The sequence below is a fragment of the Lepidochelys olivacea genome (genome assembly GCF_965140295.1).
Source record: "Lepidochelys olivacea isolate rLepOli2 genome assembly, chromosome: 5".
In the NCBI taxonomy this organism is placed as follows: domain Eukaryota; kingdom Metazoa; phylum Chordata; order Testudines; family Cheloniidae; genus Lepidochelys; species Lepidochelys olivacea.
Window position 1 is genome coordinate 4,830,358 of NC_140415.1, and position 27,864 is coordinate 4,858,221.

At 45.4% G+C, this 27,864-nt stretch overlaps 2 protein-coding genes across 7 annotated transcripts in view; one reads left to right on the forward strand and one right to left on the reverse strand.

Annotated features, from left to right (window-relative positions):
- DNAI1 (dynein axonemal intermediate chain 1) overlaps positions 1 to 7,070 on the reverse strand; it is a 272,825-nt gene extending 265,755 nt beyond the window's left edge. The window contains exons 1-2 of one of the 3 annotated variants that reach the window (XM_084628045.1): positions 7,056 to 7,070; positions 5,273 to 5,433 (exon numbers count right to left, since the gene is read on the reverse strand). In XM_084628045.1, coding sequence (XP_084484171.1) covers positions 5,273 to 5,305 — 33 coding nt within the window. In that variant the 5' untranslated portion in view covers positions 5,306 to 5,433; positions 7,056 to 7,070. Of the gene's footprint in view, positions 1 to 5,272; positions 5,597 to 7,055 lie in introns of those variants that run through there. The other 2 variants (XM_084628046.1, XM_084628044.1) reach the window with 2 other exon arrangements.
- Positions 5,767 to 27,864, forward strand: part of FAM219A (family with sequence similarity 219 member A) — a 130,434-nt gene continuing 108,336 nt past the window's right edge. For 2 of the 4 annotated variants that reach the window (XM_084628047.1, XM_084628048.1), the window contains exon 1: positions 5,767 to 5,960. In XM_084628047.1, coding sequence (XP_084484173.1) covers positions 5,901 to 5,960 — 60 coding nt within the window. In that variant the 5' untranslated portion in view covers positions 5,767 to 5,900. The remainder of the gene's footprint in view (positions 5,961 to 27,864) is intronic. The other 2 variants (XM_084628049.1, XM_084628050.1) reach the window with 1 other exon arrangement.

Below are 27,864 nucleotides of genomic sequence, written 5' to 3' on the forward strand. Positions count from 1 at the left end.
ATAACTTCTATGGGAGACGCAAGAGCTGAGCAACTTGCAGGATTGCAAAATCTGCATTGACTGGGCTGCTGCTATTGTTCTTCTGGCTCATTTTTATAAAGTTTTCATGCCCTTGTTCTGATACGCTTATCCCAATAAATCTGTCTCTTCCCTATTTAGCAACTCCCAGGAGTGAGTTGCTGAAAGTTGAGATGAGACCAAAATTTAAATATTTTAAAACAAAGAAAACTTACAAAATATAATATTGTTGTGATGTCAATGCAAATTATTTGGTCTGATCGTTCACCCACAGTGTTTTCCACACAAACATTGCAACACCGTACTAATGTCTGATAGCCAGGAAGTGAACCTGACTACGGCTTTTGTGATCCATGCAGGCAAACTGCCATACCCAGGCAGAGCTCCACTGATGCCCATGGGGCTCCACATCAGTGCAGCAGTCCACTCACAAGGTAGGATCAGAGCCTTAAAGCAAAATACAAAAACAAACCAAAAAAACCCTGACCAGCCTCATTTCATGTCTAAGCTGAGGGAAGGGCAAATAAATGAAGGCATAAATAATAATGGCTAAGTATGATCTTAAAAATTCATCTGTTTTAATATTACATAGTGGTGGTAGCAGGAAATGAAACTTTAAAAAAAAAAAAAAAAGATTCTTTAACCTGTTAGTAGAATGTCCCTTGAATTGACTACACTAAAATACTCCGATTACTAGGTGTACCTTAAGGGCACTTTAAAGGTGAGCTGAAAAGAATGTTTAAAAGCATGCTTACGTAATGCTGTGGCATGAGGCTGTAACAGTGTGACATGATGACGTAACGAAGAGGCACAGCGATACAATGGCACAGCTTGGTGATGTTGCAGGGCTACCCTTTGATGTTATGGCGCTGCACAATGAGGTAATGGTGCAGTGACATAACAAGGTGTGGTGATGTCATGCTGTGGCACTGTGATATAATAATGCAGTGTAAGGCTGTACTGTTCAATGGTATAATGGCAAAGCATGATCATGGTGGGCTGTGGCATGGTAATTTTAACATGCAGTGCTGTTATGTAATTACATGACAATGTAATGTGTCACTGCGCTGTAACAGCATGGTGCAGTGATAAAACAGCATGGCAAGAGAATGAAATGGTGCTATGATGCATCACTAATAATGCACCATTGTAACACAGCAGCAGTGTAATGGCACAGTAATATGATGTGACTGACTGCAATGAACAAAGCCATGTGAGTCCCAGACTGCCGAGACTCATCAAGCCCTTGGATCGCTACCCCTTCCTGCTTCTCCACGTGGGCACCAGTGATGCTGCCAAGAATGACCTTGAGCAGATCACTGCGGACTACGTGGCTTTTGGAAGAAGGATAAAGGAGTTCTCGTCCATCCTCCCTGTGGAAGGAAAAGGCCGAGGTAGGGACCGTCGAATCGTGGAAGTCAACGAATGGCTACACGGGTGGTGTCGGAGAGAAGGCTTTGGATTCTTTGACCATGGGATGGTGTTCCAAGAAGGAGGAGTGCGTGCTAGGCAGAGACGGGCTTCACCTAACGAAGAGAGGGAAGAGCATCTTCGCAAGCAGGCTGGCTAACCTAGTGAGGAGGGCTTTAAACTAGGTTCACCGTGGGAAGGAGACCAAAGCCCTGAGGTAAGTGGGATACCAGGAGGAAGCACGAGCAGGAGCACGTGAGAGGGGAGGGCTCCTGCCTCATACTGAGAAAGAGGGGCGATCAGTGAGTTATTTCAAGTGCCTATACACAAATGCACAAAGCCTGGGAAACTAGCAGGGAGAACTGGAAGTCTTGGCACAGTCAAGGAATTTTGATGTGATTGGAATAATAGAGACTTGGTGGGATAACTCGCATGACTGGAGTACTGTCATGGATAGATATAAGCTGTTCAGGAAGGACAGGCAGGGCAGAAAAGGTGGGGAGTTGCACTGTATGTAAGAGATCAATATGACTGCTCAGAGCTCAAGTATGAAACTGCAGAAAAACCTGAGTCTCTGGATTAAGTTTAGAAGTGTGAGCAACAAGGGTGATGTCGTGGTGGGAGTCTACTATAGACCACCGGACCAGGGGGATGAGGTGGATGAGGCTTTCTTCTGGCAACTCGCAGAAGTTACTAGATTGAATGCCCTGGTTCTCATGGGAGACTTCAATCACCCTGATATCTGCTGGGAGAGCAATACAGCGGTGCACAGACAATCCAGGAACTTTTTGGAAAGCGTAGGGGACAATTTCCTGGTGCAAGTGCTGGAGGAACCAACTAGGGGCAGAGCTCTTCTTGACCTGCTGCTCACAAACCAGGAAGAATTAGTAGGGGAAGCTAAAGTGGATGGGAACCTGGGAGGCAGTGACCATGAGATGGTCGAGTTCAGGATCCTGACACAGGGAAGAAAGGAGAGCAGCAGAATACAGGCCCTGCACTTCAGAAAAGCAGACTTTGACAACCTCAGGGAACTGATGGGCAGGATCCCCTGGGAGAATAACATGAGGGGGAAAGGAGTCCAGGAGAGCTGGCTGTATTTTAAAGAATCCTTATTGAGGTTACAGGGACAAACCATCCTGATGTATAGAAAGAATAGTAAATATGGCAGGTGACCAGCTTGGCTTAACAATGAAATCCTTGCTGATCTTAAACAAAAAAAAAAGAAGCTTACAAGAAGTGGAAGATTGGACAAGTGACCAGGGAAGAGTATAAAAATATTGCTCGGGCATACAGGAGTGAAATCAGGATGGTCAAATCACACCTGAAGGTGCAGCTAGCAAGAGATGTTAAGAGTAACAAGAAGGGTTTCTTCAGGTATGTTATCAACAAGAAGAAAGCCAAGGAAAGTGTGGGCCCCTTACTGAATGAGGGAGGCAACCTAGTGACAGAGGATGTGGAAAAAGCTAATGTACTCAATGCTTTTTTTGCCTTTGTCTTCACGAACAAGGTCAGCTCCCAGACTACTGCACAGGGCAGCACAGAATGGGGAGGAGGTGACCAGCCCTCTGTGGAGAAGGAAGTGGTTCGGGACTATTTAGAAAAACTGGATGAGCACAAGTCCATGGAGCCGGATGCGCTGCATCCGAGAGTGCTAAAGGAGTTGGCGGATGTGATTGCAGAGCCATTGGCCATTATCTTTGAAAACTCATGGCGATCGGGGGAGGTCCCGGACGACTGGAAAAACGCTAATGTAGTGCCCATCTTTAAAAAAAGGGAAGAAGGAGGATCCGGGGAACTACAGGCCAGTCAGCCTCACCTCAGTCCCTGGAAAAATCATGGAGCAGGTCCTCAAGGAATCCATTCTGAAGCACTTAGAGGAGAGGAAAGTGATCAGGAACAGTCAGCATGGATTCACCAAGGGAAAGTCATGCCTGACTAATCTAATTGCCTTCTATGACGAGATAACTGGCTCTGTGGATGAGGGGAAGGTGGTGGACGTGTTTGTTCCTTGACTTTAGCAAAGCTTTTGACACTGTCTCCCACAGTATTCTTGCCACTAAGTTAAAGAAGTATGGGCTGGATGAATGGACTGTAAGGTGGATAGAAAGCTGGCTAGATTGTCGGGCTCAACAGGTAATGATCAATGGCTCCATGTCTAGTTGGCAGCCGGTATCAAGTGGAGTGCCCCAAGGGTCGGTCCTCGGGCCGGTTTTGTTCAATATCTTCATTAATGATCTGGAGGATGGTGTGGATTGCACCCTCAGCAAGTTTGCAGATGACACTAAACTGGGAGGAGAGGTAGATACGCTGGAGGGTAGGGATAGGATACAGAGGGCCTTAGACAAATTAGAGGATTGGGCCAAAAGAAATCTGATGAGGTTCAACAAGGACAAGTGCAGAGTCCTGCACTTAGGATGGAAGAATCCCATGCACTGCTACAGACTAGGGACCGAATGGCTCAGCAGTAGTTCTACAGAAAAGGACCTAGGGGTTACAGTGGACGAGAAGCTGGATATGAGTCAACAGTGTACCCTTGTTGCCAAGAAGGCCAATGGCATTTTGGATGTATAAGTAGGGGCCTCGCCAACAGATCGAGGGATGTGATTGTTCCCCTCTATTCTACATTGGTGAGGCCTCATCTGGAGTACTGTAGTCCAGTTTTGGGCCCCACACTACAAGAAGGATGTGGAAAAATTGGAAAACATCCAGCGGAGGGCAACAAAAATGATTAGGGGACTGGAACACATGATTTATGAGGAGAGGCTGAGGGAGCAATGGTCTCAAGCTGCAGTGCGGGAGGTTTAGGTTGGATATTAGGAAACACTATTTCACTAGGAGGATGGTGAAGCACTGGAATGCGTGACGTAGGGAGGTGGTGGAATCTCCTTCCTTTTGAAGTTTTTAAGGTCAGGCTTGACAAAGCCCTGGCTGGGATGATTTAGTTGGGGATCGGCCCTGCTTTGAGCAGGGGGTTGGACTAGATGACCTCCTGAGGTCCCTTCCAACCCTGATATTCTAGGATTCCATGGTATGAGATACAAGGCGGGTGAGGTACTATCTTTTATTGGACCAACTTCTGTTGGTAGAAAAGACGAGCTTTCCCAGGCCTCAAGAAGACATCTGCAAAGCTGGAAAGCTCATCTTTTCTACCAACAGAAGTTGGCCCAATAAAAGATATTATCTCACCCGCCTTGTCTCTGGAATGGTGGTGTCATTCTCTGGCACAGAGCTCATGATGTAGTGCGCTGATGTAAATGTATGGAGCAGGCTGTCATGCTTCAGCACAGTGACTTAGGCTATGTCTACACTAGAGAATACAGCGGCACAGTTGCAACAGTGCAGCTGTGCTGCTGTAAGATCTCTACTGTAGCCACTCTAAGCTGCCGGGAGAGCGTTCTCCTGTCTCCACCCACGACGAGCAGCAGTTGCTATGTTGGTGGGAGAACCTCTCCGGCGCTTATGTTGGTGTAATTTATGTTGCTCAGCTGGTTTATTCGTACCTCTGAGCGACATAAGTGGTAGTGTAGACATAGCGTTAATGGTGTGAAGGCAGAAAGTCTTCGTCTGATGACAATTGAGGTACTAGGCTGTCGCTCCGAGATTTAATGGTGAGGAATAATTATGCAGTTACACCATGATATCCTTCTCTCATTGCAGGGCATGTCATGGTGGTGTGACTGAACCGTGATGTCACGTGATGCCACGTGACCAATGTCATGGCATAGACCAGTGATGTCATGCTGCGGCGGGATGGTGAGGTGACGTCAGGGGGCAAAGCAGTGATGTCATGCTACGGGGTGATGATGTCATGCCGGGACACGTTACCCCGTGGACTGGCCCTTACCTTCTGGCTCTTGTAGGGCATCTTAGGCGGCATGGCGGCAGCGGCAACAGTCCCCCGGGTTCCAAGTCTCCCACTCCTCGCTCGCTCGCTCCTTTCCCCGCTCGCAACCAGCTGCCGGAAGTTGACGCTGGTATCTATGGCAACGGGCCGGAAGTCCCTCTCTGCCAATCCAAATCCGATGAAGTGGGCTGTAGCTGAGGAAAGCTTATGCTCAAATAAATTGGTTAGTCTCTAAGGTGCCACAAATCCTCCTTTTTTCTTTTTGCAAATTCAGAATGGGATTTGGGCTGCTCCCTGCCCCCCCCGCGGGGAGAGAATGGTACGTCCCACCCCGCCGGAAGGGAAGTCCCCAACGGAGAGAGGGGCGGGGCGTTCTTCCCATCCGGGCTCCCGGACCGGCTCATGAATTATTCATAACATTGCCCCTCCCCCCGCCCCCGCCCCCTCATGAATAATGCATAGCGGGGCGGGGCGGCGGGTCCCGGACCCGGAAGCGGAGCGGCTGAGTCACCCCGGCGGCGCGGCTGGCTGGGATGAGGCAGCCGCAGGAGCAGCCGCAGCGAGCGGCGGGCGCGTCCCTGCGACACTGAGGCGCCCGAGCCCGGCGCGCCCCCGCCCCGCCGGCACCATGATGGAGGAGATAGACCGGTTCCAGGTGCCCACCGTGCGCGCCGAGATGCAGCCGCTGGTGAGGGGCGGGCGGCGGGGCCAGGGCCGGGGCGAGCCGGGCGGGGGCTGCCGCCGCCTCACGCCTGTGGGGGAGGGGTCCGACCCCCTGAGGGGGCCCTGCAGGCGGGGGGAGCCCCTGGAACTCAGCGGAAAAGGGGGGGGTCCCCCTGTCGTGAGGAGGCGTGAGGCCGGGGCGGGGGGCGCGCGGCTTCTCCTGGCCCCCACCCATGGGGGCAGAGGGGCCACCCACCGGCATCCCCTGCACTTCCCGTGGGAGGGGGCTCCCGGAGTGTGGCGCCCCCCCCCCCCCGCAGCTGCCCCCGGGCTCTGAGCGCCGGCCCCCGCCTATCCCCTCGGGGGGGCGGAGGAGGCAGGGCGGGGGGGCTCCGCCTGTCCCCGGGGGGCGCGGGGCGCAGGGGCAGGGCTGCTAACGGGACCGGGGGGGCGGAGGAGGCAGGGCGGGGGGGCTCCGCCTGTCCCCGGGGGGCGCGGGGCGCAGGGGCAGGGCTGCTAACGGGACCGGGGGGGGGAGGAGGCAGGGCTGGGGGGCTCCGCCTGTCCCCGGGGGGGGCGGGGCGCAGGGGCAGGGCTGCTAACGGGACCGGGGGGGGGTCCCCGGTGCCCGCCTGGCCGATGATGTCACCGCTCTGTCAGCTGCCTGTGGGCCCGCAGGCGGCCGGGGTGGGGGCCGCGCTGGCGACGACCCCTGGTTGTGCCCCCCCCCCCCCCGTGTGTGTGTGTGTGTGTCGTTGTTAAGCTCTCCCCGGTCTCTCAGGCGCGACAGGGGGCGGGGGGGGGCCAATATGGGCTGCTGGCTGTGGTTGCCCCTTTCTCCCTGCCCTGGTTTCTGGCTGGCTTTGGGCGGAGGTAAGAAAAACCTGGCTGCTGTGTAACGTCTGGGGGGGGGGGGGGGGACCGCTCTGGTGGTGGGACCTGTGCGCTTGGGGTGGGCCCTCCCATGACCTGCTGGCTCAGGACAGGACCTATTCCCCCCCCCCCACACACACACACACACACTGACATTTTGCCGTTGTTAGACCGTGGCAAGCCTGGGGACTCCTTGCTTGCTGCCCCACCTGTTAGTGAGCTGCAGATAATTGATCACCAGGGTTACCTGTCCATCCATGTCACTGCGCTCTGAGGATAAGTCCGAGTCTTAAGTGCTCCGGAGTGACTTCCATGTTATTCCATGAGGAGATGTTTCTTTTCTCTGAGCAGGAATTGTGGTTGCTTCAGTGACTGTTTCTTACACAATAGTGGGGATAGTTTTCCTTTCCTTGCCCCTAAATGATCGTACATCCCTATGCTGATACAGTAAAGGCAAAACAAGATTTATTATTTCTTAAAACTTGAATTCGGTGCCTGACTTTTGCATGGATCTTGCTGGCTGCTCTTGTATATTTACCGAATGTAGAGGAGGTGTATTTCTGCCTCAGAGCACTTAAATCACAGTAAGGAGCCTTAGCGTGATTGTTCTGACTCATAGATTTTACTCAGAGGTGTGACTTCATTTACATATATTTCTATATCATGGTATAAGGATTCTTTCCTTTAATGACTTAAGTTTTTAAAAATTAAAATGGACTTTTAACATGCTTGAGTGTCGTCTTTGCATTTACCAGCACTGCATGTGTTTAACAGCAGCTGCTGTGTCATCCCTGGAACCAGATATCCTAGTTATTACCTGTACATCTCCTCTTACCCTCCCCGTGTTCAAGAGACTCTCGTTATGATATCCTGAAACTAATACTGTGTACAGGCATACATTTGACAGTATTTCACTACTGTTTGACATATTGGGGCAAAGGCACAATTATGTTTAGCAGTGTCTGTCTTCTTTATTTTGACTTAGTTGTATACGCCTCTAGAATAAATCCTTTAGTACTTGGAATGATCTGGTCAGATTAAAATCACTACTTTTTGAATGTTTACGTATTCTACAAGCATCCCATTAAGGTGATCAGGATTTTGTGCTTTGGATAGCCTGTCTTGCCACTTTCTTCAGTCAGCCAGTTCCCCTGATACTTTTGTGGATCTTCAGTACAGCAACAGGTAGAGAAACACACCTTAAAAGCAGAAATATGTGATTGTAAAACTGCAAAACTTGGCAGTGGAGCTTTGGGAAGGCCTGGACTAGAGCGGATGTCTTCAAACTTTCATGGCATTGACCACATCTTACTAGGCAGATGGCCTTGTGGCATACTTCCCCTTCAAATCAGATATATGCTCCAACTTCCTTCCCAGTTGTGATCATATAACATCCCTGTGGCAGGTATCGCAGTTAAATATGTTGAAAAGTAAAAAGAAATAACTTAAATAACTTACTGTATTTGTAGCCGTCTTTTAATATGATCAACAAGCTGGAAACAAAGTGTTGGTATGAGGTGAATAACCCATTCTCTGGATGAACATTGGTCAATGGTCTGTCTTGGAAACCTTTAGAGTTAGATGAGCTAATGATATTGGAGACTGACAGGAATGTATCTTAAATAGGATATTTGTATACAACACAGTTCATGCTATGAATCTGCAGATTATGCTCCATATTAAATTTAATGGTCATTCTCTGGGTAAATTGTTTGCCTGAAGAATCTAGGTACTGTACAAACACATCTTCTTTATCAAAAAAACTGCTTTGTTTGCATATAGTGCATTTTTACTGTTTGCATGGGTTTATTTCTATAGCTACTGGAAGTGGAAAAGACACTTTAACTCCAAAATTCAGGTGTGATTATGTAAACAAAGACAACTGAAATGATGGCTACAGCACAGGAAGAGACACAAGAGTTTCTGTAGACTGAGGAATACAGGCCACCATGGTTTGATGTTTGCTTAAATGTGTAAAGTAAAACTTACTAGTGGCTTTGAGTTTCAGAATGGTAGGGAAAGGTGTTTAGCTTGCAATGACAGTGCCTGGTCTCTCATAAAACAATTCCAAACCTGCCTTTCATTTTGTGAGCCCATCATACAGCCTCATACTGCGTTGTTTTGATAAGCAAGGCTCATTTGCGATCCTTGCTCTCCAGCTGCACAGTGCAAAACACGTGAATGTGTTTGCCCAGTTTTCTCTGCACCTGGAAAGACTGGTTCTCTCAGACACGAGCACTCTATCTTCCTCTCATTTGTGCCTGTCTTGTGTTTACAGGGCTTTTGTTTTCTTTGCTTAAGGGTGTTTTCTGTGTGTTATGGGTGGATCTCCCCCCCCCCCCCCCCGACCTCAAGGGATCCAGCAGTAAATTTCACGTTGATATTAAAGTGGAGACTTGCTAACTAACTGACTCACTCAGAATTCTGATTCCCACTGGCCCAGTATGTAAAAGCCATCTCTGGTATCTAATTGCATGAGATCCCAGTATGAAATGTTTGAGAAGAGCTGGAAATAACTTAATTAAAAAAACAAGTACTTCTACAAGTCTCCTTAACAGTAGTTGGTTGTGGACTTATTGACAGGGTTCATTTTAGCACTGAAGATGTTCAATACTAAAATTTTTAGTGGGACAGACTTCTTGTTTAGAGCTAAAGACACCCCACCTTACTTCTGAATAATTTCTTATTGCACCCAGTATGTTACAAGATTATTCAGAAAACATAAATAACTGCTGGTGGACTTATTTATTTTTAAATGAAGAAGTTTGTACCAGTGTTTGAAAGAACCAGCTTGGGCATCATCAGTGGCAGAGTGAAACTGACAAGGCTGTTCACCTGCACTCCCATCACCTTTTGCTTAGTAGCGAAATTAACAAGTTTGTAAAAACTATTGGCAGTACCAGAGGAAACAGTCTAAAATTTAACTGGCTCAAGGTGGGGTGGGAACATGGCTCTAAACGCAGAAGCTGGGATAAAGGTAGAAAAGCAGACTACACACACAGTAGCTAAGAAGTTTTACAGTGATGGGGAGTGGATAAAGGAGAGCTAATTTCTCCCTTTCAGCACCCAGCTTTGAGGCCAAGAATTTAGCAAGTTTCAAAAATGGATTGTACACTTATGAATATTAAGACTATCGAGTAATCATAATTATACATTTTGGAAGGGATGTTAAACAGCATGCTTCAGGGCTTATGCCAACCTCTAACTGTTAGAGGCCAGGATGAGGTCTAGCATGTGGGGCAAATTACTGCACATCTGCCTACTGCAGGGTTTGTGCACCTTCCTCTGAAGCAGCTGCTACTGGTCACTGTCAGAAAAAGGGTACTGGACTACTTGGACCTCAGGTCTGTTCCAGTATGGAGCTGTTCCTGGGCTCGGGGTGGCTTAATATCTTTTGCACTTACTAGCTAGTGACCTGATGTGAGAGAGGGAGCGAGAGCCATAGACTGCACCTTGGTTGGAATCCCAGCAGCTCAGGAACAGACTTAGGTTTCTCACCATGGCATTACCCTTGGACATCACTGATGGGCAAGGGCTCCCTTCTGCATTTGGATCAGTCTCCACCCAGTACATGCCATTAGTTTTGTAATTCCTGGGTTATATTGCCTCTTTCAGAAATGAAGAGACCCAGTGAGTGAAGTAATATCTTTTACTGGGCGAACTTCTGTTTGTGAGACAAGCTTTCAAGCTACACAGAGCTCTTCTTCAGGTGATCTGAAGTTCATCCAATAAAAGATATTACTCACCCACCGTGTCTGTCTAATATCCTGGGACTGACATGGCTACAACACTCTTCAGAAATATTCAGTGTCATGGCAGTGGAAGGTGCTGGCCTACTTAAACAGCCCAGCAGGCTGAAGTGTTCTGCTCAGTCACAGAAACAGGTGCTGTGGCAACATTGCAAGCTTCCTCCATGCACCACCCTGATAATGTGCCAGCCCTGACCTTTGGGATTGTCTAGGCAGACTTAAGTCCGCCTAGCCTATATCGTCTATGGCTTCTCTGATGAAACCGCTAAAGAGCGAAGCACTTACAGTGGCTCTGTCATGGGGATATCTGTTCAGTAGGAACTGCACTGAGACTGCCCACTTGCTTTACCTGGAAGCCACAAACTACTGTATGGCAATAACGTTTGGCCGTATCCTGTACCAAATCCAAATTGGTAAAAAGCGCCACTTCTTAGTTCCTTGTTTGTTCACTTTCATCTCTTGAAAAACATACAAATAAAACAAGCATCAGATGACTGTTAGGAACAACTCAGTCCAAGAGAAGGACCTTTAGAAGAGTTTTCCTTCCTCTTGTCAGGAGGGGGGATGAAATCCAAGTAAAGAGAATAATGTTTTATAGTGAAATACCTTCCCTGTACCATCTAATTGTTCACATTTTTGCAGGCTGTTATGCAGAAATAGGTGGGGTGCCACCTGCTTGGTTGGTTGCAGTATTTCATGTGAAAATGAAATAGCAAGGGTTGGGTTGTGACCCATACAGCAGTAGATTCTAAGCCAATACATACCTATGCACTGGTGGATACAGTTATTATACACTCATGACCACACCGAACTCCTAGGATGTTTTCTTTTCTTGATCTGGCAGATAACTGCTCCCCAGGGTTTTTAAATTGGATACAAGGAGGGCTGGCAAGTCAGGGCTTAAAAGCTTTCTAAGTAGGAAGTGATCAATTCTGAAAGACCTGGTTTTTGGCTCATTGTGAACATTAAAATATTTTCTAACGCTATTGACCCTGGTTCTTATATATGTTTATGGCCATGGAGTATTGCTCACATCCTAAAAGCTTTTCAGAACCTTGAAGTTGCGTATTTTAGTTGAAACAATTGACTTGTAGGGTTTGCATCAAGGTAAAGTATTTTCTCCAAAGGTCTTTCTTTGAGGTACACTCACTTTCCAGAAGAGAAAATGAAGGCGTAGATGTGGAATGACTTGCCCAAGTTCATACAGTGTGTCAGTAGGAGAGCTGAGAATGGAACACTATCTTCCTGACTCCTAGGTCCACCTGCAAGGCTGCATTACCGCTTTTAAAACCAGGAAGGTACCTTAGAAACCTGCTCTTTGTATCTTCCCTTCAAGCAATTCGCAAGCTGATGCAGAGATTTTTCCCTTTGCAGCCCAGACCATGTTGCCCTTCGTTTGCACATCAAATTCAAGATCTTTGTGCAAACCTTGAATGTGAGAAGAGAACAACTCTGCCCCTTCCTCCTATTGCACTAGCTCTCCTTTCCTCCCCTCCCGCAAATTAAAAACAAAAACAAATGGACCAAGCAAAATATCTGCTGTACATAAACTGCCTTCGGGATCAAATGGGTAGCAAGTCAAGTGGGGGTACCCTGCCTCTGGCAGTGACCAATACCTGATGTGAGCATTGAGAACCTTGACAGTAGGAGGGCTGTCTGCCTTTCTGCTCCCTCTTGAAATCCACTGAAAATGTTCCTCTCTACTGTAGAGTTTTTGTCAAACATGCTGATTTCTGGACTTCTGAAAATCATCTCCTTTGAGAGAAGACAGTTACAGTGTATTTGCAGCTCCATCTCTTCAGATTGAGCCACAGAATGGCTGCCACAGTTCTGCCTAAAAACTAATTCTCCTTAGCTTGACAGTGTATTGGCCTGCGTCTCCAGTCTGATGTGAAATTAGGAGGCAGGTGTAGCATTTAAAGGCTTTAAAAAAAAAAAGGCTGTTCTTAGAAAGTTGTCTGAAACCTTTCCAGCCAGTGCACACTCCAAAACTGAAGTAGATTCTGAAGCTTAATTATCACCTGTCTGTCGGGCTGTCGTATGCCGTCTCTTGCCCTCTGACTGTCGAGCTTGACAATAGCTGGAACTGGAACTGTTGAGCAGGGACTGAGGAACCAACACGTCCATTTTGTTTTCCTGAAATAACTTCCATTTACACTGAAGGTTTAAAAAAAAATCTAATTATTGAGCATATAGCTGAGAGGACCAAACCTTGCCCACCCACAGGTTGCGCTGGCAACTTGATGGAAGCTCAAGGGCTGCACCTAATTAATATAAAATGAAATCCACTCCAGCAGTCCCTGTCTGCTGTGATCAAGGTGGGGCATTGCCTGCTGGGATCTGTGGTCACTATGGGCAGTTGCTCATTAACAATGAGGGCAGTTGCGGGACTTGTTGCAGAGCAGCAGAATTTGGCCCACAGGCTGTACTCTGGCCAGCCCTGTCATAGAATCCCAGAATGAATCCCCATTTAGACTGCCATGCAATCAAGATCATGGGGAATCCTCCTCTCCTCTGTTTAGTGTGGAGGAGCGCCATGTGAATTCTGCAGACTCTCTTGACCATGTTTGACCTTATCTACAAATGTGCATTTATAAGATGAGAACTGCAGAATACTGTTGCACACCAAGAAAAAGAATTGTTTAGAATTCAAGCTAGGTACAGTGGGGAGCAATTTAAAATAGGGAAGAGACCGAGAAAGAAAGGTGGACAATGGCCAGTAGTTTTGTTAAGTATAAGCAGATGTGCAAGACGGGACTGTGTGGCAGTATTGTCAAGCAAAGACGCAAGGAAGTGTTAAGGTAGGGGTGCAGAGGAGAGGCCCTAATATTCTAACAAGTCTGTTTCCCTTCAACAGCCCCCTTTCTCCCTTCCGGTTGTTGCCATATCTCTGTTCTTACAAAATATCTAGCAGTCTCTTCAGACTGTCCTACTTAGAGAGTAACTTACTGTAGGTTTTGATACTATGATATGGGTCTGTTCCTGTTGGACAGTCGGGGAGGAAGGAGAAGACTTCTGACCACCTATGGTTATAAACACTCCCTTGGCACTTCTCCCAAAACTGGGGATTTGTTCTGATATACTTAACAAAATTTCCTCTTAATGTTGTGCTTTGGAGGCTTTTGGTCTATACTTCAGAGGTGGCTGCATTTCATTTGCCAGAAGCTGGGAATCGGTGACAGGGGATGGACCACTTGATGTTTTACGTGTTCTGTTCATTCCCTCTGAAGCACCTGGCATTGGCCACTGTTGGAAGACAGGATACTGGGCTAGATGGACCATTGATCTGACCCAGTATGACTGTTTTTATGCCACAACTGTAGCTTGTGATCTTTGTAGATAAGGCACTATGAAGAGTCAGATTTTAAATGGCTCTCCCGGGAGTCTTGTTTACCTCGACCAATCTTTATAATATGCCTTCCCCACTCTAATGCACTCACAACTGAAAGAAACAATCTGTCCCCAGTTCAAACCTCTGCAGAATACTGACTTGTCTGGTTACCTCAGCATCTCAATGCTGATAAGTCTCGTTCACTGTTTGCAGTCATGTCTAGGTCTCTTTCCTGAGAGGTTACAATTAATGTGGGATCCAGCAATGTGTCTCAATAGTTCAATCTATTCCTTCCAATATGAGTTATCTCATTTGTCAATTCTGAATTTCATCTATCAAACTGCCCATTTGCTTAACTTTGTTTAGGTCCCTCTGAAGTTTTTCTCAGTCTTTCGTGATCTTGACTAACCAGCGTAACTTTCTCATCTGACACCCTACTTCTGTAAACCCTTTTCCAGATCATTGAGATGTGTATATAATCCATTAATCCTAGTACAGAACCTTGGTGTGCCCTGAGGTTAACCTCTTGTCATGTTGAAAACTGACCAATGATTCCTGCTCTTCATTTTCATAGCCAATTTCTATTCCTTGACAGTACTTTATCTTGCCCTGGGATTACTGTTTCTAATAGCTTCTTTGGATTTAAAAAAAATGCTGTCAGCCAGTTCTCTTCTATCCACTGTTTTGTGGGCATGCTTTACAATTCCAGTAGATTAGAGAGAGGTCTTCCTCTACAGAAGGTGCACTAGTTTGCACCTACGATGTGTTGAGATAAGTGTTCAATAAAAAGCTAATAACTGAAAACAGAGTTGTATAAAACAATTGTTTACAATACAAATTATTTGCTTGTATAATTATGAAGTGACAAATGCAAAAGGTCAGCAGGTCCTGGTAACGAAATACAGTTCACTGGTTGTGACTCCCAGGATCAGCCCAGTGCTCCTTTTAAGACAGGTTTATCACTTTTGGGGTGGTTTGGGGGGTGGTCCTCTGGTAGAATAGCTGATTTTAGTGAGACTTCATATTTTTTGTTAGCTTAGCACTTCACTTCCTTCAGAACTCTTGGATGTCTGCCAGTTGTTGCTTTTTAAGGCCCTTTGCTCCTGAAGTCAATGGGCTCTGAATCAAGTCCTAACTTATCTTTGCCATTTATACGGAGAAGAGAGGGAGAAGTTGGGTTCAGGTACAGTACTTTTCTTCTGATCTATTCAGAGATCCCCACCAGCAATTCGAAACTGACATGATTGATGGATTTCACTACTACTGATGGGATTCTCACTAGTAGCTGTGAAACCGACCAGTCTTCAGAAAGTCCTTTCCAGTATACCAATGATACGTGCAACATTGACACCCTGCCCTTCTCTCTCTCCCAGAGTCCCCCCAAAAAACCCCAACCAACAAAAAATTACCCCGAAACAAATTAACATGAAGGGAAAGTACATTAATTAACAAACCCTGAACTCAAACCCTACCCATGCAGAGTTTTTACACCAGAAATGGAGAAGTGCCAGAGACGCCACGAAGTACGCTGGGGACCTTGCTACTGCTATCGATTTTTCTGTGGAACGTGCTCAGATACTATGTTAACAGGTTGCAGAATAAAACCCTAGGAGTCTTTTGCTCTTCTGATTTAGTTCTTGGCAAAACGATGTGTTGCAGCAGAGGCACTGGAAATATGTTTAGATTCAGGAGGACAATACTGCATTGACTTTCATTGGGAAGGTGGGCTTTGCATTCATATGGGATAGGAACTTGATTTTTTTTTTTTTTTTAAGTGAAAGACTAAATTCTGCTATACTAGAATATGGTCTCTCAGCTCTCCAGAGAAAGCTCCTTGTGGGTGAGTGGATTTTTCTATCCTTCACTAAACCTCCTGTTACACATGGCTTTTGTACACCACCTTACACACTAGAAGTACAAAGAAGTCCTCCCTTCCTGCATTTAGCAATACTTGCTCCCATTCTATGTTACCACGTCTGTCTTTTCTGCTTCTCATGTAGTATGAATTTGATACAGAAATAGTAGCTGGCAGATTTTCAGATGGTGAGCAATCAGTGAGATGAGTACTTATGTTGGTTTATTAGTTCTTACAGATAAACCAAAGGTAGGAAGTCTTTGATTAGGAAGATCGTCCTAACATTCTCAGAAATTTGTAGGAACAAATATTTGTTGCGGGCATAGATTTTTGTGGGCGTACCTTTGCCTCCCATCTCCAGGATAGAGGTGTCTGTGGAGAAATAGGAGTTGAAATCATAAGTCTGGAAGGGACTTCTAGGGGTCATCTAGTCCAGTCCCCTGCACTCATGGCAGGACTAAGTATTATCTAGCCCAGTGCTTCTCAAGCGATCTGATGTGGGGGACCGGCAATTTTTTTTTTCCAATGTGCGCGCAAACCGGCAGCCGATGGCTCGCGGACCAGCACCGGTCCACCACTTTGAGTAGCACTGATCTAGACCATCCCTGATGGGTGTTTATCCAACCTGCTCTTAAAAATCTCCAATGGTGGCCATTCCACAACCTCCCAAGGCAATTTATTCCAGTGCTTAACCACTCTGACAGGAAGCTTTTCCTAATGTCCAACCTAAACCTCCCTTGCTGCAATTTAAGGCCATTGCTTCTTGTTCTGTCCTCAGAGGTTAACAAAACAATTTTTTCACCATCCTCCTGTTAACAATCTTTTATATACTTGAAAACTGGTATCATGTCCCCTCTCAGTCTTCTCTTCTCCAGACTAAACAAACACAATTTTTTCAATCTTCCATAAAAGGTTATGGTTTTCTAGACCTTTAATCATTTTTGTTGCTCTTCTCTGGGCTGTCTCCCATTTGTCCACATCTTTCCTGAAATGTTGCACCCAGAATTGGACACTGTACTCCAGTTGAGGCCTAATCAGCCTGAGGAAAAAACTTCTTCTGAATTAAATTCACATTCAGAGTTGGAATTCAGTTATTTAATCAGTTGGTCATGGTTGTGTATGGTTTCCCCAGACGTGCCTCTTTCTTCCCTCCAAAACGAATTATTCAAGACCTCACTCTGTTCAATTCTAATTAATATCTTGAGGATTGAGGCTGTTGTAGGTTGTGAACAGAAGAAGCCGTTGTTATTTTCCATCTGGGAGGTGAGGGGGTGAAGATGCAAGGGAAAATATTTACGAACCTTATTCGAGGGAACTGAGTGGCTAAAGCACAGGACTGGGGGTAGAAATTGCACTTTCTTCTTCTGCCACAGACTTTCTAGGACCTTGGTTTAAATCACTTCAGTCTCTCTGCCTCTAAAATGGGGTTCACATGGCTATCTCGTGTGGCATTTAAGGCTTAAATATATTGCTTGTAAAGTGATTAACACAATATAAATATCTAGGTAGTTAAAAATTCACAGTTTTGTGTGGTGAGGGTAATCTACATAAAAACATGCAGGGTAGGCAGGGGTACTGTGTGCTAACACTTCCTAACTTCTGAGTTCTTTATATAACCTGCCGCCACTTCATATATAAAGCCCATGTGTGACCCAGTCTGTATTCTCTGACTAACCTCTTACATTGACATCACTAAGATTAATTTGGCAACTAGTAAACCTCTTGCCAGTTTCAGTTGGCCCCCAGTTCTGTGCTCAGCCTATTCGAAAGAATCTGGGCTAAAGTAGTTGAAACAGCTCTGGATCAGCTGTTTGAGTTTTCCCTTGACCTTTCCGAAGGAAGTTTTAGGTTGCTTGGCCAGATGCATGCAGTGTGTGCTTCTAAGTTCTCTTGATGTGCACTTCTATTTTTTCCTTCTTCTCTAACATCCTGGTGCTTTCAGCTGTGGGCCAGAGACATTTAAAACAGTCCTCACTACTTGTCAATAACTTTTACTTGTCAACACTCTTCCCTCTAAGCTGTGTGTGTGCGCGTGCGCACACAGATCCTAAACCCCGTGCACACGGCAAAACACCGCGTGCACAAAAATTTATACAAAAGTACAAAAATTTGCACAGAAGAAATTTTTTGCGCACACAGCCTGTCAAAAGTTAAAGGGAACATTGCTTGTCAATTTTCTTTAAAAAAATAAATAAATAAAAAGGCCAGGATGGGAGTTATATTCCTAAATTCTTTGTCTTCCCTCAATATACCTATCCCAAACTGAGCATGTTTGCCCCCACCTCATGGGTGAAACCCTAAGCCCTGGATGTGTGAGCAGGGTGTCATCATCCTGGGTTCCATGCACTTGTCTGCAAGTGTCTAGCTCTGCGTTCCTGTAGCTTCCCTCTCTAACTATGGTCTAGGTTAATATGAACAGATTAACCTTTCAGTCTCTCCAGGGTTCATTCTAATAAATCCAGTAGAGTCTTGTCTTTTCTGAGAATCCTAGCAGAGTGGCAGTTCATCTTATGCCTGGCATTCTGTACATGGTGCAAATGGGAGCACAGCTTGTGCATTTCAGTGTACTTTGACACTAAAATTAGTTACTGTGCTGGTTCTCATGGTGCCCATGACTGGGTGGGTGTCACCTTCTTTCCCCTGCCTCCAGGAAGAGAGAGACTTGCTTGTGCTTAGTTAGGTGTCATCTCCCTGATACCACTAGTCGATTTAGGCATCCAAACAATCTCTTCAGGGCCCTCGTTTTGCTTTGCAGGTTAACAATAGGTGCACCCAGTCCTCAAACCCACTTTGAAGCATTCCCCTGCAAAATCCTGCTCCTGTCACTGGCTGTTCAGTCATACCAGGTAAACTGTCCCCAAAGGAACAGTGCACACATACGCTTCTTTCATTCAAGTGAGGATCAGCTCCTATATGACATCACAGCACTGAGCTTTGATTATAATGAAAATAATCATAGGTTTATTATCAAAGATTAAGATTTTAGAGATGAGTAAGGATAATGGGAACAAAAGGTTACATATAAAACCAAAGTATAATATGCTTTCTAGAGATGATAGTTAATAGACTAACCATCTGTCTAAAACAGCGGTCTTCAAACTTCATTGCACCGCAACCCCTTCTGACAACAGAAATTACTACACAACCCCAGGAGCGGGGACCAAAGCCTGAGCCTGCCTGAGTCCCTCCACCCCAGGTTTGGGGGGAGGGGGGACAAAGTCAAAGCTCAAGCCCCACCACCCTGGGGCAGGGTGGGGGGGCCTGCAACCTGAGCCCTGCCACCCAGGGCTTAAGCTGAAGCCTGGGTCCCACTTCCCAGGGCTGAAGCCCTGGGGCTTCAGCTTCCAACCATGGTGGTGGGGCTCGGGCTTTGGCTTCAGGGCCGGGTCCCAGTAAGTCTAATGCCAGCCCTGGTGACCCCATTAAGACAGGGTCATGACCCACTTCAGTTTGAGAACCTCTGGTCTAAAAGCATTCTTCTCACCCAAATGTCCTTTCCAGAGTTTCCAGATGGAATAGGTTGGCATCCTGTTTGTAATCACAATGTAATCACACTGCCCGATTATTTCTGAAGGTGCAACATGAGTGATATTTTGCCGCTACCTTATATTCCCCTCCCCCCCCAAATTCATTGTTGGTCCCCAGAATCCAGATGACTCCCCTCCCTCCCCCACTCTTTCTCCAGGGTTTATTCCCTGGTATGTTGATTTCACATCCTCCTGTTCACGTCATTGCAAACAGCTTCCCTGGTGTTGGCTTACTGTGCTTAATTTATATGTGCACCAAGACAGACGGGAATAGATCTGGCTTTGTCTGGCAAAACCTGTGTATCAATCCTCTCTTGGATGCAGACTTTGAAACACATTTTAGTACATATACACTACTCCTTAAATAGCATCCGTTCAAACATCTCTCAATGATTTGAGGATCAGTGTGACATAAGATTTTATAAGAGCCTCATGTGACCCTCTTTGGACATATACTATGAAAGCAGTGTTTTAGGTGGAGTGAGTTGGTCAGGCCCATCGGGGGAAAAAAGATCAGGGATGGTGTGGGTCCACTGCTGAATGGAGAGGTGAGCTGGTAATGGAAGAGGATAGAAAGGCAGAGCTGCTCAATGCCTACTTTGCTTCAGTCTTCTTACAAAAAATAACACCTGACTAGCAAAGTTACCATAGACAATAAAGGAGAAGGGATGCAGATTGGGATAAGTTAAGTACACATCAGAGATCTTCTGACCAATTTGAATGAATTCAACTCAGTGGGGCCTGATGCTGTTCCCCCAAGGGTACTGAAGGAATTAGCTGAAGAAATCTCAGAGCCACTGGCAATAATATTTGCAAACTCATGGACAGTAGGAGAGGTCCTGGAAAACTGGAGAAGGGCTAATGTATGACTCATCTGTAAAAAGGAGGAGCCAGGGAGCTATAGACCAGTCAGCCTGACTTTGATACCGGGGAAGCTACTAGAGCAATGCATAAAACATTCAATTTGCGAACACCTGGATGCTGAAGGGGTAATCACTAGCAGCCAGCATGTATTTACGAAGAGCAAATCATGCCAAACATGCTTGATTTCCTTCGTTGACAGGATAACTAGCTTGGTGGATGGGGGAATGCAGTGGGCATAACATGCCTGGCCTTCAGCAAGGCTTTTGACGCAGTCCCACATGACATTCTGATAAGTTAGCTGGAGAAATGAGGGCTCGGCGGAACTACCATTAAATGGATACATAACTAGCTAAATAACTGCAAACAAAGAGTAACAACTAATGGAATGTCAGATTGGCGGGAGGTCTCAAGTGGGGCTTCACAGGGATCTGTCGTGGGTCTGATGTTAAACATTATTAATGACCTGGATGTAAGTATAGATAGCAGACTAGTCAAATTTGCAGATGACATGGGGGCGGGGGGTTGCCAATACTTTGGAGGATAGAGCTAAAATTCAGAGGGATCTTGAAAAATTCAAGAACTGGACTACAGCCAACAAAATAAAATTCAACAAAGACAAATGTAGGGAAGAAAAACCAATGCACAAATACAGAAAAAACAAATGAACAAATACAGAATGGGGTATAACTGGCTTGGCTGCAGCACTGCTGAGAGAGGATCTGGGAGTTGTGGTGGATCATAACCTCAACATGAGTCAGCAATGTGATGCTGTTGCAAAAAACCCAAATGCAATTTTAGGTTGTATTAACAGAGGCATAGAATGCAAGTCATGGGAGGTGATAGTACCACAGTACTCAGCACTGGTTAGGCCTCAACTAGCATACTGTGTCCAGTTTTGGTCACCAATATATAGAAAGGAAGTAGGGAAACTGGAAGGGATCCAGAGGCAAGCAACAGAGGTGATCAGAGGGGTGGAATGCAAACCATATGGGCAAAGGCTGAAGGAACTGAGCATGTTTTGTTCGGAAAAGAGAAAGTTAAGGGAGGACATGATAGCAGTCTTCAAATACTTGAAAGGCTGCTATAAAAAGATGGAGAAAAGTTGTTCTCTCTTGCCACAGAGGGCAGGACAAGAGGGAATGGGTTCAAACTACAGCATAGCAGATTTAATCTAAAATCTCAGGATAAACTTCCTGACTGTAAGAACAGTAGAACAGACTGCCTCGGGAGGTTGTGGAAACTTCTTCACTGGAGGCTTTCAGAAGGAGACTGGATAGCCATCTGTTTTGGATGGTTTAGACACAACAAATCCTACATCTTGGCAGCGGGTTAGACTAGATGACACTTGTGGTCCCTTCTAACCCTGTGATTCTGTGAGTTACTGTTTTACAGAACAGTGACCCATTTTCCAGCTGGCATTGCGGAGTTCTTAGGGTTACAGTTACATACTCGTTAGATCCTGGCTGGTTTATTTGTACGTTCCAGCAGAGAACATGATCATTTTTTCCTGCCCCAGGTCAATATAAACTTCTGTAATGTCATGCACTGTATTGTCATGGTGAGAGCAAGTAGCTTGATCACTGGCTTCTTAACAGCTTGCTGCAGACTTTGGAAGAGCCTATGGGATGGACATGGTTACTTTTCTGTTGGCCTCTCCTAGTCCTTGTGTCCTAACAAATTGTGATTTTTTTTTTTTTTTTTACTGTCAGTCAGCTGCTTGTGAATTAGGTCTCTTTCTTGTCCCTAACACATCAGCAAGTGTATTAAATGATTGTCATGATGGCGCTCTCCATCTTCCATATCTGCAGGACTCTTAATACCACTTTAGAGGGGCACTTATTCCTGCACACACCTGCTGTGCATGCTAATTTTCTCAGAGTAAAAAAGTGTGAACTTTCCTATGTGCCATTTTATTTTCCCCTCTCCCAGCTGAATGAAATGAGCTGGGTCACCAGAAGCATGTTGGTACTTGGTGAAATGTTATGGTCTTGCCTACATTTAAAGGGTTTGCCTGTAGAGCTGTACCAGCAAACCTCCTAGTGGAAATGGAGCTTTATACTGGCAAAAGAGTTTTTGCCATTATAGCTTGAACCAGTTCCCAGAATAGAAATACTATCTCAGCAAAAGGATTTTTTGCCAGTAGAACTGTTTACACTAGAGCTCTTGTCCATGTGAGGTGCAATTTCTATGGGTCTTCACCTCTAAAGCTTTCGTGATCTACATCTCCTTGTCAAATGTGTAATATTCCCACAGCTTTCCTCTGTGCAGTTCTGAGCACTGATCATCATCTTGCTCACTTCTGGCCACACTTTTCCCTTTCTCTCTCTACTATATCTTGAGTGTCTAGTTAAATCTCATTCCTTGGAACATCCGAGGCCACCACCACTTCAGTTGCAAGATTAGCCCGGACTGTTTTTTTCTTGGACACTAGCTTACCTCAACAAAAGAGTTCACATGATGCTTTAGTCTTTTCCAAACAAAGTCCGTTTTACTCATTGCTTCAATGCAATTTGTATCCTACAGATGTGGTTTTCAGGGCCATTACTACCAGGTTTCAGTCATGAATTGCCATGACTGCAGCTATATTGGTTTCCAGGACTGAAATACCCTTTTTGTCATGTGCGGCTGGAACACTGGGGTCTGGAAACTTATCCATCTCAAAATTCACCCATTGTCACCGCTAAATTAGTCTAATCTGTCGTCTTTTTGTTTAGCTTTTTATCCTCACTGTTTCTTCTGCCTCTAAAGCCAGTTATTACAGGAACCAGGGCTTTTGGAATTTGTGCATTTCCACAAGCATTTATCTGGAATCCATGTTTAGAGATCACATTTGCATTTTGGTCAGCTAGACTGTCTCGATAGCTCTTCTAATGCATTGTGAAAGCTGAAGACTCATTTGCATCCAATGCATGCTAATGAGTAAGACTTGTAGCTGCTAAAAAGTCTGTAAAGGACACCAGAAGATCTGGTTGATCACGAATTATTTTTTTGCAAATATCTTTCAGAACTTGACCAAGATTGGAACTTGAAACCCTACTACAAGAACAAGTAGAATGGTTGGTTGTGGCAAAGTGTCACACTCCACTGAACTTCTGAAAAATTTGCTGTATTGTGAAGTCCCATACCGTGGCTTAACTCTTGAACTTGAGGCTTTGCATTTATAGTTCAAAGCAAACTGTGGTCTATGGCTCATTAGTGCTTTGCAGAGTTCTTGCTGGTGGTCCTGAGAGATGGAAGATCACAGGGTGACTTCTCATTTTCACCTGCTTCTATGGATACGTGAACTCTTCAGTGAAAATACTTTCCACATGTTGCTTTCCATGGAAGCATTTGCTTTGAATTACAGAAATTAGGGCAATGAAGGGACCTCTGAGAATCTCTGTGACAGTCCATGCTGTGAAAGTAAACCTCTGGTCTAAAGAAATTACTTAGGGGATGGGAGAGTGCTTGATTTGGAATACCAGTCTGTCTGTGACTTGAATAGGCACAGAACTTCTCCCTTTCTGCAGAAGAAAGGGAGTTTTTGCATACTCCAAAGGGAATTACATGGAGCTTCTGGGAATGAGCTTGTTATAAGAATTTCACATTGAGTGTCTAGAATCTGAGACTTTTTAACTAAGTTTGAAAAAAGGAAATTTCAGAGAACAGTGAACTAAGGATTAGTGTCTGATTTTTTTGTTTTCCCTCCTCCAGACTTGCTAAGCACCTATAACTCGAGTTGAAGCCAATGGGAATTGCAAATGCTCTGTCTGATTTTTCAGAAGTGCTAAGTCTGTAGTACTTACGACTTGATAAATGCATGGGGGTTGTGTAGGGTTCATAAATTGACAAAAGGAAGGCATATAACGATGCATTTTAGCAAGCAAATGGGTTTCGTCAGCTGCTGAGCAGTCTGGATGTGAAATGGAAGTAAAATGCCAGCAGAGCCAGAGAGAATCAGGAGCCGTGGGTTCTATTCCCAGTTCTGTAATGAACACATTAGACTAGTCACGACCGTCTATATTGTAAACTCTCTGGAGCAGGTGACTGTCTGCTATGGGTTTCACAATGCCTCATATACTGGGGCCCCAATCCTGACTGAGGCACTGTCTAGGCACTACATTATTAAAACCCCAATCCTCTTTGCTTAAATGTAAACAAGAATCTTTAATTTTGTAACAAGCACAACCGGTGTGATATCTAGGCCCTAAGTAAACTGAGTTGCCTACATTGCAGGAGAAGGGTTAGATTTAAAAATGTCATTGGAATTAGTTTTTTTTTTTTTTTAAAAACATGATCAATTCTTCTCAGGATAGTCTTTGTAAAAACAAGTTTGGGACTAGTAAAACTCTGGATGTCAATTACATTGAGTCCTCATCTTTAAATTCTCATCTAGAGGGAAACTTTTATTGTTATCATAATGCAAGTGGTTGTAGGTTCTTCTCCTACATTCAGTAGAAGTGTTCACTGTTAAAATTCCCAAACCTCTGAAATTATCCAAACAAATATCTGGCAAAAGATTTATCATGGGGTCATGCTCCCTGTAAAGCACAAAGGTCCTGTCACATCTCCTCAATCAGTTCATGTGTTATGTATTTAGTCCAGGTGTTTCACCCTTCATTTTGTCTTTATAAGCATATGCAGTATTGTGTTTTTCAAAGTCTTTGAAAGCGCTATACAAACACTGAGTTCTGTTCTGTTTGATTCCTAATCTGAAGCCTTTTTAGCGTCACTTTTTCTTAAACAAGAACTTGTAAGCAGACACAGATTACCTAGGTCTGGTTTTTCCCCCTTGTGAATAATTTAGGCTAGAGTTAGATGGTTTAGGTCAGGGGTTCTCGATCTTTCTTCTTTCGGAAGATTCTCCTCTTCTCTCCCTCCCCCCTCCAGCTATAAAAACTCCTTGGCCTACCTGTGCCACAACAACTGTTTTTCTGCATATAAAAGCCAGGACCAGTGTTAGGGGGTAGCAGGGCAGATGCCTGGGGCCTCATGCCACAGGGGGCACTGCGAAGCTAAGTTGCTCAGGCTTCGGCTTCAGCCCCATGCGGTGGGGCTTGGGCTTTTTGCCCAGGGTCTCAGCAAGTCTGATGCCAGCCCTGCATGGCAGACCCCCTGAAACCTGCTCGTGCCCCCCCCAGGAGCCCTACCCCTCTGGTTGAGAACCACTGGTTTAGGCCATTGGCACTCCCTGTTTATAACTAGTCTGATAAAAACAGCCAGTAATTCCCTGTCATATTAATGGGTTTTGAATATATGTAAAGTCCCCTAGTAGGTTCTTTTGCAATTCGTTCCAGTGGCGATAAGCCTTTCATGATGACATGCAAAGAAGCTAGGCAGCCATGGTTGTACAGTCCTATTAAGCACTCGTCTAAGCATGACCTTCTGAAGTGTTACACCCTTTCCAGGATGTTCCTTGCTTTTGGGGTTGTCTTGCTTTGTATTGGTTTTTTCAGACACTGATGAATTTCCCCTTAGTAGGTATGGAAATTGCATTCCAGGCTCTAATTTTAACTGAAATATAATGAATCCTTTTTATTTTTCAAGGCTTAAAAGGGTGCATTGTTTTCATTATGCTAGCATTAGTAATGCTGTTCTCCCTGGGTCATTACTGGGACATCCGTTCTTTTCTTTAATTCAGTAGATTGGTCACTGGTAATTATCTTAAACAGCCATTGCCCCATCTGGTAAATCTTACCAAATGTACTGGGTTTTATCAGAAATCTCATTTTAAAGTAACTGCAATAGCCCCTTCCTGCATTTTCTCATGGCTGAGTGATTAGCAAGCTATGGCTGTGTAGAGCAGAGGTCCCCAAACTCTGGGGTGCCTCCCACTACGGGGGTGCGGAGGAATGTTTGGTGCAGGCAGAGGCACGGCAGGGCCTGGGCAGCCTCCACAGGGAGCAGGACAGGAGCGCCACCCAACCCAGCTCTGCCTCTGGCCGCAGCCTTGGCCCCCGACTACCGCCCAGTCGCAGCTTCCACCCCCGCCTCAGCCCCCAGGTGCGGCTCTGCACCCAGCCCCAGTCTCTTCCCCCATCTGCGGCTCCGCTCCTGGCCCCGCCCCCAGCCTCGGCCTCTGGCTGCGTCCCTGGCCTCTGTCCCCTCCCTCCCCGAAGTCATGGCCCCGCTCCCGGCCCTGGCTCCTGGGGGAGGTGGTTGGGGAGTGAACAGGGATAAGGGAGGCATGACCCTGAAAAGTGTGGGGACCACTGGTATAGAGGCTTTTTACTGTCTATCTCGGCCTGTTGCTCAGTGATACAGATGCTTCTGTGGCACATTATAATGTCACATACTTCACTGTGGTGATACTGAATATAATTATGGAGTCTATTTAGCATTGAAATCCCCCCAAACTTCAATATTAGTACTGTATGTACTAATGTACAGAAGTGTTTGTCCAGATTGTCTGTCTGCAGATGGCATGACTTGACGCTGGCTCGTCAAGATCACGGTCTCAGATTTTTTCAAAGCTGGCTGTTAGCTAGCTTGCAAATAAAGTCTTTGATGGCTGTTGAGCACCCACTGCCTTCAAAGAGCACCCTGAGCTTCTGCCACAGCTACAGTGTGTTGTATGGAAACACTGTTTAAAGATTAGCTTGGCCCTAGATGAAGCAACATGCTGGACCATGGACAAGAGATCCAGTCATGATGGATGCACCAAGTGATAGAACCTGTTCAAGTTAGAAGCCAGTTTTATAGGGGAGAAATGAGGTTTGTGCCCTTATTCACTATTTTATCTTGTAAAGAACTGAAAGGTTTTAAATTACTTGTTTTACTTACACTTCGGCACTTTTTTGACTTAGTTAATGGAGCATTCCTCGGAGAGCAGAACTTGGAGGACTTTTTCAGCCCTTAATAGGAAGGGTGACTGAATCTTTTCTCTGCTCGCTCCTTCAAAATGTTTGGCAGAAGTTGAAGTAGAGTAGGTGTTAAGAACGTTTCAACTCCCTGATTTAAAATCTCCTCTTTCGGTTGTTCAGGTTTCAGTTCCTTGACATCTGATGTCATCCTTATTGTTTCTCCAGTTGTCTGATTTTGTCCAGAGTTCTCTTAGTAAAGCAAGATCTGAACTATTAGTGCAAAGCAAGAAGAAAAAAGTAAGGAATAAACAACTCAGGCTGCCTTTATGTATAAAGGCCGCAAACCCAGTTTTTTTTCTGTACAGGTCACCTTTTAAGTTTTTAGACTTTTTTTGCAAAACTGCTTTTTGTATAACCTGAAACTTAATTCTGTGTTTGTTGTTTTTTTTGTCTTGAAAAACAGAATTTTCGTTGCTGAAGTTTACCAGGTCATTCAACCATTCTGCCTAAGTATGTCTGTGGCTCCTGTCTGATTCAGGATAATGTTTGTTTGCAGATATCTTGGTAATGCTTCAGTAATGGGAAAGGGAATATGGGAAAAGGACTGACAGACAACTGGGATCTAGTAAAATTATTTAATGCCTGCTGAAGAGTGGCAAGTGGCTCTGTAAGTCTGTTTTTTCAGGTTGACCAAGCAAGATGAAGTCTCCCAGCTGTGTCTAATGGATGCTTGTGCTTAACGTCTCCTTACTTGAATCTCTGCTTTATTGAAGCCCACCTGGGAGTGGACTTGGAAATGACTGAAACTTCATCTAGTGCCAGGGTGTTGAGTGACAAATGTGGACCATAATGTGCTAATTCTAAGTCAAGACAGTCTTCTCTTTCTGTACAGAGGTGTGGTCACTGTGGACTAGTATGCAAGTGACTTACTTTGACATGAGGAGTGAG